Raw genomic sequence first — 16,559 nt, 5'->3', positions numbered from 1 at the left:
AAGCAGATGGTTTAGAGTTTTGTGGCGTATCGTTTTGTGCTGGGCGTATGATAGTGTGTGGACTGACTGCAGCAGGGCTTTGGTCTTCCTGGACGGGTCGTCTGGACGGAAGTTCTTGTATTCCTCCACTTCCTTCTCGATGGACAGAAGCTGGCTCTGGAGCTTAGCGCGCAGCCCAGGCAGCGTGTCGCGGATATGATTGGTCAGTTGCTGGAAGAGAAAACAGAGAAACACAGAGAGGAATGATGAAGACAAGTCAGTTTATCTTGACGACATTTGCATTTATAAATTTTAAATTGACTAAAACTAGACCAATAAGTCACTCATGATTTAAATATGCAAATGAATCAATTTATGCAGTGACATCCAAATCTTAAGTTACAAGAAAATGTATTAAAATATCAAAGATAAATAGCCTTAACTATATTTATAGTCTTATTTCTCAAAAATTGTGAAGTGTTATTTGTAAAAACTCAATTAATATGCATGATTGGCCACACCCCTATCTCATTAGCCCAGTTAGCTCCACCCATTGAATCCAAAACAATTGTTTAATACTAAACTATTTACTATTAACATACTATTAATTATGTTACTACAATCGTCTTCGAATATAGAAAATACAGTTGCATTTATAAACGGACCAAAAGTTAAAAGAAATATTAAAATATATAATTAATATATATTCGTCTTATTTCTTAAAACATAAAAAGTTGTAGTGTTATTTGTAAACAAATAAATTAATATGCATGATTGCCCAAATGCATGTATATGATTGCCAAATATGCATGATAGCCCAAATGGCTCCACTCACTTCAACTTGGCCCCACCCAATACACTGATTGGTCACACCCCATCACATTAGCCCAAGTAGCTCCACCCACTGAATCCACAACAATTATGGTTATTTACAATAGCTATTTAAATAAAGAAAACACATTTGCATTTATAAATTACAAATGTAGTACAACTGGACCAAGAAGTCGCAAATAAATTAAATATGCAAATTTACAATTTACAAATTTTTTATTAAACCAAAAGTTACAAGAAAATGTATTAAAATTTCTAAGATAAATAATCTCATAATTATATATAGTCTTATTTATTAAAACATAAGCAAATGTAAAGTGTTAACCGTAAACAAGTCAATAAATATGCATGATTGGCCACACCTGCTTCTCATTAGCCCAAGTAGCTCCACCCACTGAATCCACAACATTATAATAACTGGGTATTTAACAATAGAAAATACATCTGTAGTTGTTTAAAATTAAAAATGGACAATGACTAGACCAACAAGTCACACATAATTCAAATATGCAAATTTATCCATTAATGCAGTGGCATACAAAGCTTTCGATTGACCAAAAGTACAAAGAAAATCAATTATAATATCAAATAAATATATATAGTCTTTTTCTTATAACATAAAAAAGTAAAGCGTTATTTTTAAACAACTCAATTAATATGCCTGACTGACCACACCCACAACTCATTAGCCCAGGAAGCTCCACCCACTGACTCCACAACAATTATGGTCTATTACATTAATTATTTAAATAAAAAAATACATTTGAATTTATAAATTAAAAATGTACTAAAACTAGGCCAAAAACATCACACACAAATTAAATATGCAAATTTATGCAGTGACATACAAATTTTAATCAGACCACAAGTTACAAGAAAATGTATTAAAATTTTTAAGATAAATAATCTTATAGTTATATACAGTCTTATTTGTCAAAACATTAACAAGTGTAAAGTGTTAACTGTAAACAAGTCAATTAACATGCATGATTAGCCACACCTGCATCTCTTTAGCCCAAGTAGCTCCACCCACTGAATCCACAGCAATTACGGCTCATTATAATAACTGGGTATTTAAATATAGAAAATACATCTGTAGTTATATAAAACTAAAAATTAACTGACTAGACCAACATATCAACCATAATTTAAATATGCAAATTTTTCTATTAATCCAGTAACATAGATATCTTTAGATTAACCCAAAGTTGCAACGAAAATCTATTAAAATTTGAAATAAATATATATATAGTCTTATTTCTCTAAACATAAAAAATTATAAAGTGTTATTTGTAAAACAGCTCAATTAGTATGCATGATTGGCCACACCCCCATGTCATTAGCGCATCTAGCTCCACCCACTGAATCCACAAAAATTATGGTTTATTACATTCATTATTTAAATAAAAAAATATATTTGAATTTATAAATTAAAAAAGTACTAAAACTAGACCAAAAAAATCACACAATTTAAATATGCAAATTTATTCAGTGGCATACAAATCTTTAGATTAAACAAAAGTTACAGAATATGATTAAAATATCAAATAAATACATATTCGTCTTATTTCTCGAAACATAAAAAAGTTGCAAAGTGTTATTTGTAAACAGCTAATTTAATATGCATGATTGGCCACACCCCCCATCACATTTGTCCGGGTAGCTCCACCCACATCAATCCTAATACAGTGTGTGCATGTGACTGAAAGCAAGCAGTTTTCCACACGTTGAGGAGTGAAGATGTGCTGGGTTTCTCCACAGTCTCACCTGGTTGAGTGTCTTCTGCAGGTATGGAGTCCCCATGCGGTCGGCCAGGTGTCTGTAACTAGGATGAGACAGAAAAAACTTCCTCTCGGCCGCCATCGCAGCGTTAATGTCCTTCTTTCCGTCAATGTCTTTCTGACTGCGGTTCACCACACCAATGTAGCCTAACGTCAGAAAACACATAAAGACATCTCGATTAGCATCAACCCGGAGGATTACCATGCTTTATTTTACTTTGAGAGGGATGTGCAAATAAAAAAAGAGTGAAAAATACAGCTCAAGACAAAATGATGTGGAGTTTACTTCTGTTTTTAAATATTTCGCACATGAGGATTAACAAAGACGTTTTTACAGTTTTTCCTATTATTCATTCATTCATTCATTCATTCATTTTCTTGTTGGCTTAGTCCATTTATTAATCCGGGGTCGCCACAGCGGAATGAACCGCCAACTTATCCAGCTTTTTTTTTATGCAGCGGATGCCCTTCCAGCTGCAACCCATCTCTGGGAAACATCCACACACACACTCATACACTACGGGCAATTTAGCCTACCCAATTCACCTGTACCGCATGTCTTTGGACTGTGGGGGAAACCGGAGCACCCGGAGGAAACCCACGCGAACGCAGGTAGAACATGCAAACTCACAGAAACGCCAACTGAGCCGAGGTTCGAACCAGTGACCTTCTTGCTGTGAGGCGACAGCACTACTTACTGCGCCACTGCCTCGCCCTCTATTATTTATTTCTCATTTATTTTTCGTTTGGCTGCAGTAAAAGCAGTTTTTAAATTAAATTAGAGATAGATTAAGCCCTCTAAGAGTAACTCTTGGGCTCCTGTATCTGGTGTTTGGAGCTGCTGTGACACAAGCAGAGCGATCACCCCAATCTAGGCCTCTACATATAATAACGGAGAGTTCTGCTCTTGACAATACTGCAAGTTCACTAAAACCTGACTGGAAATATGACATTCCCTGGAAGAGCATCCGCTATGTAAAGCATGTGCTGGATAAGTTGGCGGTTCATTCCACTGTGGCGACCCCTGGTTCATAAAAGGACTAAGTTGAAAAGAAAATGAACGGATGTTTATTGAGTTTTTGATCTGTGTATCTGACACAATGTTGGGATGGGGTAGCGAGAATTAAAAAGTGCGGTTTATTTATAAAATAATAATAATAACTTCTTATACACTTATATAGCACTTTTCTGGGCACTCGAAGCGCTTTACACATAGGGGGGAATCTCCTCATCCATCACCACCAAACTAATTTGGAGAGGATCCTGTGCTTATGATTGAACACAGCTGGTACCGCATTAGCATTAATATTGTTTTGCTAGTGCTAGTGTGAAAGCATCCTAAATGTGACTTTAAGCTGAATACTAGTGTCTTGAAGAATATATAGTCTAATATGATGTGCTGTCATCATGGCAAAGAGACATCAATTACAAATGAGTTATTAAAACTATTATGATTAGAAATGTGTTGAAAAAAATCTTCTCTCTGTTAATCAAATATATCTATATACATATACAGAAGGGCTAATAGTTATGAATAGTTCTGCATCTGTTATTAGTAATTATAGGTTATTTTCTCACCTCTCCGCAGCGGCAGCAGCTTGTTCTCCAGGATATCGCGAGCATCCGTTCCTTCATCCATCAGATCCAGTTTAGTGATGACACCGATGGTCCTCAGACCTGCCGGAGATCACAAACACGGTCAGATGCGTCAGCTTCAGTATTATATTGGATTAAATGGGCAATTATAATTACCTGCTTCATATATTAAATATTTAACATTTGAATGTCTCATCGGTTGTGTGAGGTGATGATCTTTAGATCTGGCAACTTTCGAAGACAAATGTTGCCAGGTATGCTCTGTATGTTTGCTTCTGTTTGTCTTCTCTCCCCCACCTCACAACACAACAACCCCAAACATGATTAACTCTGAGTGTGCCCCACACGGGTCAGTGGCTTTGACAAACCAACTGTAGAAAACACTCTCTTTTATCTATCTGACACTTTAAGCGCCCTATCATACACCCAGGTGCAAGACGTGTTTGCTCCGACGTGTATTTTCCGACCAGCTCAACCATAATTTTCACATTTTCCACCATGTGGTTTAAATAGTAAATCTGTTTGTGCCACTCTGTGGACTCATGGGTGTGCTGGTGTATGAAGGAGGTGTGTTGAGGCGCATTGTTGTAGAAACTGAAATAGACCGCACCATTGACCAACTAAAAGCTGCTCTAAAGTCCAGCAGAGTGTGTTAGTTATGCGGTCTAAATGCTTACACACTGCTGAATACACACAGGATGATCAGCAACACACAAACATCTGATGAAAACAATTAAAGGATTAAAATGATCCAGAAATTATGATTTTCTCCATCAGTATAAACACCACTGCCTCCATGCCTTCTTCACCTCTGGGGCTTTTTCAGTTTATTGATGATGATCTGCATCTGTATAATGTGATTATTATGATCAGTATTATTGATTATCTGCAGATTTATATTTGCTTTAATAAACACAAGTGTAGATGTGTCCAGCTGTGGGGTTTTGGAGACGTCTGCATCAGCATATGGGGCATTAGAGCAGGACGTGTGTTTGGATATGTTTTCTGACCACACTTCATTATTATTGCTCATTTATTCCTCTGCTGGAGATCAGAACTTAATTAAGAAATAGTTTTGAAGCAAATCTTTGCTCTTAACAAAGGAAATTAAACATGTGGGTTAATGGATGTGTTCAGTGGAGTGAGTGTCCACTGTTTCCTCACTCCACCAAAGTAAAGGAGTAAAGAGTCAAAATAAAGTAAAGAGGCTGAATGGAGGAGGCTCGTTCTTTATCCTCGCACTGCAGATGCTCTGTTTAAGTGTTTTCTAGCTAGTAAAGCGTTCAGTTTATACACTTACAAAGTCGCCAGTGTTTTCAACTATTTCCAATGAAAAGTAGCTAAAGCCTGCCCGAAAAGTAACTAAATGTTGCTAGATGACGTCACATACTAATTTGCATATCAGTGATATCATCACGTACAATCTGACAAGCGTAAGCCCGTCATGTCTCTACTCTCTGAGGCGCCGTGTATTATATTATATTAAACATTACATTCAGATGCACAATAAATAGGTTCTTATTAACATATCACTTTGCGTGATGACGTCATTGCGTAATCGTAACTCACCTTTATGTAGTAAACAAAATAATTAATGCTTTCTCAAATTGACTTGCCTACTCAATAGTCCAAAGGTCGCTCTGGCTGCCCTGGTGACAACATAGTCTGCTTTCAGCTCCGGCGGCGAGAGCGTCAAAACTTACTGCATTGATCTCGTATTTAAAGGAGCCGTTCTTATCACTTCTTATCAAATTCATATAACAATGGAAGATCAAGTTGCGAGTGGTGTGGCTTTGCTCTATTTATCCAATATGTGTCCATATGTCTGAAATATCCTAAAGCAGCTAACGTTATACTGTTTTGTACTGTCACGTCGCGTGAGATTCCCGCTTTTTTAAGATAAATATATATAACATTAATGCACATCAGTAACTCGCCAGTAACTTATTTAATGCATGTTGGAAATCCAGCGACCGCAATCATCAAACCCTTGGGAACAACTGTGGTCGGAACCAAAGTTCACAGGTCTGTGTTCTCTGAACTCCTCTCAAGCGATGGACGTCTTCATTCTGATTACTTGCAGCTGAACCGCGTCATAGCTCATTACCATAAAGTTGACTTAATTTCAACTCTCCTCAACGCCCACACCGGAGAAGACGCGCTGCGCTGCTCCTCGCTGCCGGCTTTCATTGAAAATGAATGACTTTCGGCTACTTTGACGATCTCGCCGCTTTCGGTGTGAACGTACGGTTAACGCTTGACAGAAGACGTGCCTGAAGTTGGGGCTGAAGCGATCGTCATAGCAGCGTCAGCCAATGAATTTTAGTCAGCATTAGGCAACTGTCTAGCTAGTGTATTTGCATACAGCAATCTGATTGGCTGACGCTTCCTACAATGCAGTTCGGCAACGCCTGACATCACCCATTTAAAGTGAATGGGAAGCGTTCCCGCTGACGCCCCGTGTGAATGCAGCGTTAAAGGGAATGAGGGACGTGACTCTGATTGGTTTAATGCACGTTATGCTCAAAACACACCCACAACTCATTAAGAGAATAAGCACAACACTGTTAGACCATGCGCTGTGGCGCACACCGTATTTTTCTGTCCTTAAAATATCAAAAGTGGATTCAGACACGACCTTGATGCTTTTGTGCCTTGCACTACAGACTTTGCACCTAGATCATTAAAATAGAGCCTGAACAGACACTTGTACTAGTTTTGTTGTAGTTTAGTTTTTGTTCACTCTATTATAAAAAAACACTGCGCATTTATGAAGTGTGCCTCACACAGGTGAGTGGGCTTGACAAACCACTTGTACAAACACTCTTCTCTCTGTATAAAAACTCTCCCGCCTCCTGACTCACGTAATTCCCCGAGCTGACAGCTCCTCTGTGTAATCAGCTCTTGTTGTGTGTGTTGCCTCTTGTAGTTAAATCACTGAATGACTCCTCAATTGTAAGTCACTTTGGACACACGTGTCTGCTGAATGACTAGATGTAAATGTGTGTGTATCAGCTCCCTCACCCTGCGGGTCGACTTCTTTGGCGATCTTCAGGGCATCAGAGTTGGCGAGATCAGAGTTAGCGGGCGACACGGCCAGCAGCAGGCAGTTCTCTTTAGTCACAAACTGCATCAGCATGTCTTTAATCTGGTGCTCGATGTCTGCAGGCTGATCTCCCACCGGCACTTTAGTCATTCCCGGCAGATCCACTAGCGTCAGGTTCAACACTACAAAACACACAACTCATTACAGACAGCAGAGAGACGAGTAAAACACACTGCACAACTGTCAAGAATCACACTGTAAAACATTCAGCTTGATTCTGAGTGGTTGTTCCACTTTTAAAGTAAGTATTAATATTAATAATCAGAGGTTAATTTGAGCGCTGTGATCTGACCGTTTGGAGAGTAGACGCGCAGGTTAATGGGGACAGGAGAGATGCCTTTATTCTGGCCCGTGACTCGATCCGTCTCCGCCTCGATCTCCTGACGAACCTCATCGAAATCCGTGAACTTTTTCCCCTTACAGTGAAGAAATTCAGCATATTCTGAGAGGAAGCAGACGAGCATGTTAGAAAACACAATGAAAGATGAACATCTGAACTCTGAATGCTCAAAACACACACAGAACTCATTAAGAGAATCAGCACAACCCTGTTAGACCGTGCGCCAGGCGCAGAGCAGATTTATCCATCCTTAAAATAGCACAAGTGGATTCAGACACTCCCTTAATGCTTTTGCACCATGAGCTTTAGACTTTGTGCCTAGATCATTAAATTAGAGCCCAAAGTGTTTATTAAAGAGCCCCTTTTATGGGTTTTTGAAATAATCTTCATGCATTAGCCTCTTTCACACATACACACCTTTCCGGAAAATTACCGCCAATTTTCCGGAAAGGTGTGTATGTGTGAACAGGCTCTTTTTGAAAATACTGGTAAATTCGTTCTGGCTATTTTCCGGAAAGAGAAGTTGTAAGATTACCGGTAATTTGCCGGAATGCTGCTCTGTGTGAAGGCAGAAGGAAGATTTCCGGAAAGAGCGCATGCACATCTAGAACATGCTGACGTGAGACGTCTGCTTTAGCCAATCAGAACAGTCAGGCGCATTCACGTCCGCGCGGTTTATGAGAATAAAAGCCTTTGAATATTTTTCCAGACACATTTAGCTGCTAGAAATTAGTCAGATAACGATTATATGTTCATCTTAATGCCAACCCTGTAATTCATTATCGATAGGATGCTTATGATAAGTTTGTTTACTTTCAAGCTTTGCGTGTGCCCATGAAACAGTCCATGAGCGCCAGCACACACACATATCATGTACATCTCGACATGCGAAAGTGTTCCTCTACATGTTTTCATTGGAGTTGTTCACAACACTGATCATCCACAGAGTTTGTGATGAAGTCAAATGTTTACAAACACAAGCGCAGCTGTTTACAGCTCATTTCTGGTTAATGATGTCAGAATTTACCGCTATTTTGGAATGGATGTGTGAATGCTCTTTTCCGGAAAAATTCCGTAACGTCCTCGCCTGTGTGAACACCGCTTTTTTAATTTACCAGTAAAGTCGTTCCGGAAATGTTCCATATATTTACCGGTATCACTGTGTGAAAGGGGCTATTGAAATTATCCAGCTGAGGGTTAAATCTGAAAGTGCGCCGTGTTTAAAACTATTATTTCTTTAATGAAATAGTCAACTCAGAGTTGAATCAATGAATCGAGTTGGGTTCGGATCTTTTGCTTTAACGTGTCGACGTCGATACAGTATATCACTAAATATGTAGTTGCAGATCTGGTAAAATGTGAGCATGATTTCCCTTCAGACACTAGCGGAGCACTGGGGATCACAGGACTGATCATGACTGAAGATGACGGTCAGATCACGGCTAATGGGAATAAAGGGTTAAAGGTCATCAACCACAACAACACCACAGTATAGCCAACAGTGTGTGTTTCTGTCATTTCTCAGATGATTGATGCAATAACCTACGCTGCAACGCGGGACTCACCGGCCGTTTGCTATTAGAGGAAGGAGCAGCAGAGACTATTATGTAGGGGACTCTGTCAGGGACTTTGTTAGTAACTGTTGCAGTTCATATGGACTTCTTCCTCCGGATCAGATCATGTAAGTGTGATTAAAATTGTTGCCTCCTTTTGTGTTGTTTGCAAAATATGTGTTTCAAGAGTTTCATGAGTCCCGCCTGGTCAATGAGCAAGTAAGGGAAGTACGAGATCAGGAAGTTCTCGAGAGCTCCCCCTGGTAAAGAAGGAAAGGGGGAGATGGGGTGGATGAGGGGTTTCTTCGGAATAAGGGTAAGGTGATAACATAAGGGAGTAGTTTTAGCTGGGCTACTTATAGTGAGTTTAGATTAATCTGATTGGCTAACTAATGATTGTAGATGAGAGCAAGGTTATAATAGTTTTGGATTTTTCATTAGTTTTAGTTTCTATTTCGTCTATTTTAGTTTCTAAAATTCAGTCAGTTTTAATTAGTTTTAGAGGCAGATTTTTCTAGTTTTTATTAGTTTCTATATTTTAAAAAGTCTTAGTTTTAGTTTAGTTTTTGTTAGTTTTAGTATAAGTTTCATTTTTTTTTCTAAATGAGGATATTTGTTAGGTACAAGATACAAAATCAACAGGATAATTATTGTATAATTAAAAACGCAGTCATACATTTTTAGAAACATGTATTCAGAGGACACATGAACACTATCATCTACCACAACCATCTACCCATCCTCAAATACAGCAGCCCACAAGAAAGCAGCCCTAAATAAAATATGTGTGCAAGGCTGCTTGTGAGGTTAGACATAGTGATGGGCAGGGCCGAATTAACCAATGGGCATTATGGGCACATAATGCACATACTCTCCATCACGAGGAAGACAAGTCGGAATGATTAATAAGTGTGTGTATTATGGAGGACTCAGATTCCTAGAACTGGATTGGAGAGGTGTTATCCAAATCATGTGCATTATAAGTTTGTAGAAGTTATACGTTAAAAATACCCTTAAATATAAATGTTAGTGCTGCTTCAGTGAACTTGAACAAGTATATTAAAATCTATTAACTTCCCTTAGTTGTATTAGTATTTTGTGCTTAAATGCTTTAAAAATAAGTTAAATCTCTGCAGACTAGAAATATATGTACTGTATATCATCTATTTAAAAAAAATGTGGGCAATACATTATAGATTATTTTATTTAACAAATATTATATCAATATTATTTATAATTCAACTATGGGGTGCGGCTATAGGGGGCCTACAAGACATTGTGCCCAGCAGCCTCTGAATTATTAATCCGGGCCTGGTGATGGAAAATTCAGATTTCTAATGCTGATGTTAGGACTCAACATTATGTAGTCAGCAATAGTCATTTCAGTCAGTTAAAACATCATCATGATCTCAAAAATGTCTTACAGTAAAGTTTTACTAACTGTAAACCCAACTGACTCATGATTCACTTATTTAAATTTCATCACGATTGTCTGTTATGAAATAAACTTACGTTTTTCACCAGATCCTCTCATTAAGCCCTCAGTTCACCCGCGCTGCAGTTGTTCCAGTTCAGTTCAGTCATACAGCAGGCTGTCATGTACTGTTTGTGTTTGATTCACTGAATCACGCATGTGCAGTATTATCGGTTCATCGCTTCTCAATGTAACGTTACTGTTCTAATAACTGCACGAGAGTATATATTGGATTGTTTAGAGTCAGAGGGGGTATTAGGCTTGTTATTACGTAAGAAGTGGGTGAATAAGTGCTTACTAGGAGACGCGAATCGTTTCAAATGATTCAGCATCAGCGAGGATGACTCGAGGAGAACCGGCTCGATCTGCCCAATGGCGGAAGGAGACTCTGAGGTGCGAAAGGGTCAAACACAAACACCTGCAGCGCGGATTATATTTACTTATAAAATGCTTACAGTAAGATTATTTATTAAATACATATACAAATACGAAAACGAAGAGGGTTTTTGCTATAATTTTAGTTAGTTTCAGTTAGTTTTGTATGCACACAATACAGTTTCGGTTAGTTCTAGTTTTTGAAAAACTCTCACTTTTATTTTTATTTCAGTTAACGACAATTATTTTACATTTTAGCTTTCTTTTTTCGTTAGTTTTCGTTAACTATAATAACCTTGGATGAGAGACCAGCTGCGATCAATCATATCACGTGCTCCTCTCAAAATTAGATTGTGAAACTTTACTTAAATGTGTGCTACTTTACTTATAAGTTGTAATCACCCCGCACAGCTTGTGATCACGTGTCTATTATAGATCTGTGCTTGTACTGTATGTCTCAGGTTAAATCTGTATGTTGTTCAGATATTGTGTCCAGAAACACGTTGAAAATGTGATGCGTGCTTCTTCCTTTAGCGATTTATATGCGTTTCTGAGCAGCGATCCTCTGCTGTTTGCCTTTCTATGGCCATATGGTTCCGCGGCATGGTCAATTTTCAGAACAGTTCAGCTTTTGCCGCTGTGTGGATTAATACTGAATGTGTGCCGCTGGTATTGCTTAGGGTTAGGGTTAAGAGTAGAGTACATGCTGCTGTTTAACTGCACTGCTTTAATGCATTCCTGCATTGGGCTCTCACATACTCTCTGCTATTTCATAGCCATGGTTGGCGTTTCTCTCTATCTCGCACTGAATCCAGTCAACCAATCACAACAGACTGTGTCATCGGTCCAATCAGTGCAGATTAGCTTTGTGTTAAGGAGGGGTTTGGGAATTAATATATTGCTAAAGGAATAATATGGGAGTCGCTGGGATAATCAGGTAAAAATGAATGCAGATTATAAGACAATGAAAGTGCTTTTGATCCTGCATGCAGATCAGCCTGCGGCTGGAGACCCCCAAAACCACAATATGACCTTTATTATGCATAACAGGGGCTCTTTAAACCATTAAAGGTTCAAGACACCCTGGAGAACTTTTTTTTTATATTAACAGATGTGTGTGTGTTGAGCATCAGTTAAGACAATGTTAGCACCTGTCAGCTTTAATTGTGGGGAAAACTGGATAATTTTGAGCTTTTGTCAGCTAATTTCAGCTTCCGGGTTTAAAATGATTTTTGGGGCGGGATCAAAATCGGCGACGTAGCGCAGTACTGCAAGTTCAATGATGACGCGTCGGTTTCTCATTATTATTCATACCGGAGTTTTCTTATCCTATGAGAAGAGCCGGCTGCTTTATTATTCATGGGAGCACATGCATTCCGAAGGCAAGGCAGACCTGCCAGTTTCAAGCAAGCTGTGAGATATGGACCCACGGCACGCAGTAGCCGACTCGTATGCGTTTGTTTCCATGATCCACGGGGTTTGTTGCATGTTTTTTCCCCGCGATCTTGTCAGGGCCGATCATACAGCAAAGCTGTGTGTGTGCTGCTAGCATTTTTGTCAGGAGAGCAGCACGAGAATTGAAGAATGGCGGACGCTGTCTTTTATCAGGAGTTCATTCACATTCAGACACAACGCCGTGCTCAGATCTATAATTTAAACCCGGGGATCGAGGGAGAATCCTCAGTTATAGTGTTTACATGAACACACTTATGTTCATAATGATATAAATAATGGTTATATATATATGAAACTACGAATAACAAATGTAGCAGGGCATTAAATCACTGTTTATTTCTTTGCATTTTAACTTTGTGAACTATAAAGTCATGCGTCTCCTCACGGTTTGTGTCTCATTTTGTTCGATCTCCCTCTCTCCCCTGCTGGCCACGCCCACTCCTGCCCTATGCTCGCGGAGCTCCGCCCATTAATCATGCATCTTTTGAAAAAAATCCGAAGTAGACTTTAACCGAAAGTGGGGGGGGTGTCATGGCCCATTAAACCAGGTGCAAATGTACTGCTTTTTAACCAGCAGGGCGCAGAATGTGAACATGATACCTGCGCCAGGCTGAAATAGCAAAAGCACTGATGACTACAGTAGCACTGGATCCTGCATTGACCTGGTGTATAAGGTTCAAGTATTTCCCAAATGATGTTGAACAGATTCAGGAAATGTTCACAGTATTTCCTCTAATATTTGTTCTTCTGGAGAAAGTCTTTTTTGTTTTATTTGGGCTAGAATGAAAGCAGTTTTTAATTGTTTTAAAGCCATTTTAAGGTCAATATTATTCACCCCTTCAGCAATATTAGTGTTGGATTGTCTCCAGAACAAACCACTGTTATACAATGACTTGCCTAATTACCCTAACTTTACCCTAATTACCCTAGTGAAGCCTTTACATGTCACTTTAAGCTGAACACTAGTGTCTTGAAGAATATCTAGTCTAATATTATGTGCTGTCATCATGACGAAGAGAAAATAAATCAGCTATTAGAGATGAGTTATTAACACTATTATGATTAGAAATGTGTCTAATAATCTGCTCTCTGTTGAACAGAAATTGGGGGTAAAATATAGAGGAGGGCGAATGATTCTGATTAATAGAATAATTCAACTGTGTGTATCTGCTGTGTTTGTGCAGTGACACTCGTCTGATCTCAGACCAGTGGTTATGGGTAGTTTTTAACTGAGGACACTGACCTGTGGGACAGTTGATAAGCTGCAGGACAAGAGGACGACGGGTGACGATGCCGGATCCACGCGGGAGGAAATCCCTGTGAAACACACACACACACACACACACACACACACACACACAGGTAAAACACTTCAGGAGCCTGGACTGGACTCACACTACTGACACACACTGCAGGAGACATGCTAAAACTCACTGATGAAATGATGCTTAGTGAAGTCTAGTTTGCTTTTACCCACACTCTAAATTGGTCCGCTGCTTTTAATCCATCCATGTGCACACACATTTTGAGTGAGAAGTGAAAACACACACACACACACACACACACACACAACCTGAAGATGGAGAGAGCACGGTTCATTCATTCACTCACTCACTCACTCTATCTTTGGGTTGCAAGTCTAACTCACTAAGCTCACTGGGTCCTTTCAGCATTGATATAGTAACTCTTACAGTGCATTATGGGTATTGTTGAGTGCACATGGCTTGTTGACATTTCAGAATATTTTCTGGATTGTTTCTTGCTTTCTTCCTTGCCTGTGTTATATCTTCTACTGCCTGCCCTGATCTCTTGCCTGTTTTACTCAGGGACATTGCTTTCTGCTCATGTTTTGACTTCTTTATAGATATATACAGCTATATGTTAAGACTTGAGGATGCAGGACAGTCAGGAAACCCCTAAAAGAGCCTAACAACGTTTCCTCCAGATCTGCTTTCTGTAATCATGTGTCCTCCTGCTCGTCACTCTCACTGTGAGCTGCTGAATCTGATCCGTCCAGATGGCCTGAGCTGCAGGTTCAACAACACACGCCATATGGAGGAGACACAACGAGCAGAGACACCCTCGCTGCCAGCCAATCACAGTCACAGCCAGGCAATCACAGCCACCCAATCGCAGCAGCCAATCACAGCCACCCTGTCACAGTTAGACAGTCATTCAGCCAATCACAGCCACTCAATCACAGCAGCCGATCACAGTCAGCCAATCACAGCAGCTGATCAGTCAGCAAATCCTAGCAGCCGATCACAACAACCAATCACAGCCGCCCAATCACACCACAATCACCCGATCACAGTCAGACAATCACAGTCAGACAGTCATTGGCAGCTAATTACAGTCACAATCAGTCATTCACAGTCAGCCAATCAAAGCACAGATCACAAAAGCCAATCGCAGTCCAGCAATCCCAGCCACCTAATACCTAATAAAATCACAGCAGCCAATCAGTCAGCCAACCCCTGCCAGCCAATCCCACCAGCCAATCACAGCAGCCAATCACAGTCACTCAATCCCATTCATCCAATCCCAGTCACCCAATCCTAGTCGCTCAATCACAGCAGCCTATCTCATTCATCCAATCCTAGTCACCCAATCACAGTCAACCAGTCACAATCAGCAAATCCCATTCAGCCAATCTTAGCAGCCGATCACAGAAGCCAATCAAAGCCAGGCAATCCCATCCACCTAATACCAGTCAGCAAATCACAGAAGCCAAGCACAGCCACCCAATCACAGTCAGCCAATCACAGTCAGCCGATCACAGTCAGCCAATCACAGCAGCCAATCACAGTCAGCCAATCACAGCAGCCAATCCCAGTCAGCCAATAACGGCCACCAAATCCCAGTCAGCGAATCACAGCAGCCGATCACAGTCAGCCAATCCCAGCAGCCAATCACAGTCAGCCGACCACAGTCAGCCAATCACAGCAGCCAATCCCAGTCAGCCAATATCGGCCACCAAATCCCAGTCAGCGAATCACAGCAGCCGATCACAGTCAGCCAATCCCAGCAGCCAATCACAGTCAGCCGACCACAGTCAGCAAATCACAGCAGCCAATCCCAGCCGCCAAATCCTAGTCAGCGAATCAGCAGCCAATCACAGTCAGCCAATCACAGTCAGCGAACTACAGCAGCCAATCCCAGTCAGCAAATCACAGCAGCCAATCACAGTCAGCCAATCCCAGTCAGCCAATCACAGTCACCCAATCCTAGTCACTCAATCCCAGTCAGCCAATCACAGTCACCCAATCCTAGTCACTCAATCACAGCAGCCAATCTCATTCATCCAATCCTAGTCACCCAATCACAGTCAACCAGTTACAATCAGCAAATCCCATTCAGCCAATCATAGCTGCCGATCACAGAAGCCAATCAAAGCCATGCAATCCCATCCACCTAATACCAGTCATAAAATCACAGCAGCCAATCCCAGTCAGCAAATCACAGAAGCCAATCAAAAACACCCAATCACAGTCAGCCAATCCCAGTCAGCCAATCACGGCCACCAAATCCCAGTCAGCAAATCACAGCAGCCAATCACAGCCACCAAATCCCAGTCAGCAAATCACAGCAGCCAATCTCAGTCAGCCAATCCCAGTCTGACAGCCCATCAGTATTGATCAGCAGGCCTCAGGAGTATTGCTGCAAACACACACACACAAACACACACACACACACACACACACACACACACACAGCATCAGTTACTGACTCAAATCAATACTGTTGAGAAACGTGACTGAGCAGAATCCCCCGGTGTGGTGTTACAGTGGTGTGTGCAGTAGCTTCCAGTATTAGAGCTAGCTGCTATAGTACAGTTAAACCATTAAAACTAGCGCCACTTTAGATACAACTTCACCTTCTAATACTTACTAACATGAACTAAGAATAAACAATTCCTGACCAGGATTTATTAATTATAGTTCAGTATTAAATTGCTTTATTAATGCTGCTTTAAAGCGTTGTGCTTGTAGTTATTGCAGATTATTACACAGCTTTCTGGAATGCTTGATTCTGATTATGTAAAGCATGGGTCTCAAACTGGATTCCT

At 40.3% G+C, this 16,559-nt stretch overlaps 1 protein-coding gene across 21 annotated transcripts in view; it reads right to left on the bottom strand.

The window, feature by feature from the left end:
- dnm1a (dynamin 1a) overlaps window positions 1-16,559 on the bottom strand; it is a 582,590-nt gene that overhangs the window by 541,328 nt on the left and 24,703 nt on the right. For all 21 annotated transcript variants that reach the window (XM_087251016.1, XM_087251017.1, XM_088650984.1 and 18 more), the window contains 6 exon segments: window positions 13,734-13,807; window positions 7,586-7,735; window positions 7,212-7,415; window positions 4,170-4,268; window positions 2,578-2,738; window positions 68-210 (listed from right to left, as the gene is read on the bottom strand). In XM_087251016.1, the coding sequence (XP_087107142.1) occupies window positions 68-210; window positions 2,578-2,738; window positions 4,170-4,268; window positions 7,212-7,415; window positions 7,586-7,735; window positions 13,734-13,807 (831 nt within the window).

The sequence above is a fragment of the Danio rerio genome, chromosome 5, assembly GCF_052040795.2.
Source record: "Danio rerio strain M-AB ecotype USA chromosome 5, GRCz13ab, whole genome shotgun sequence".
Taxonomy (NCBI): Eukaryota; Metazoa; Chordata; class Actinopteri; order Cypriniformes; family Danionidae; genus Danio; species Danio rerio.
The sequence above is the reverse complement of the archived record's forward strand: the minus strand, read 5'-3'. Positions and strand labels throughout refer to the sequence as shown.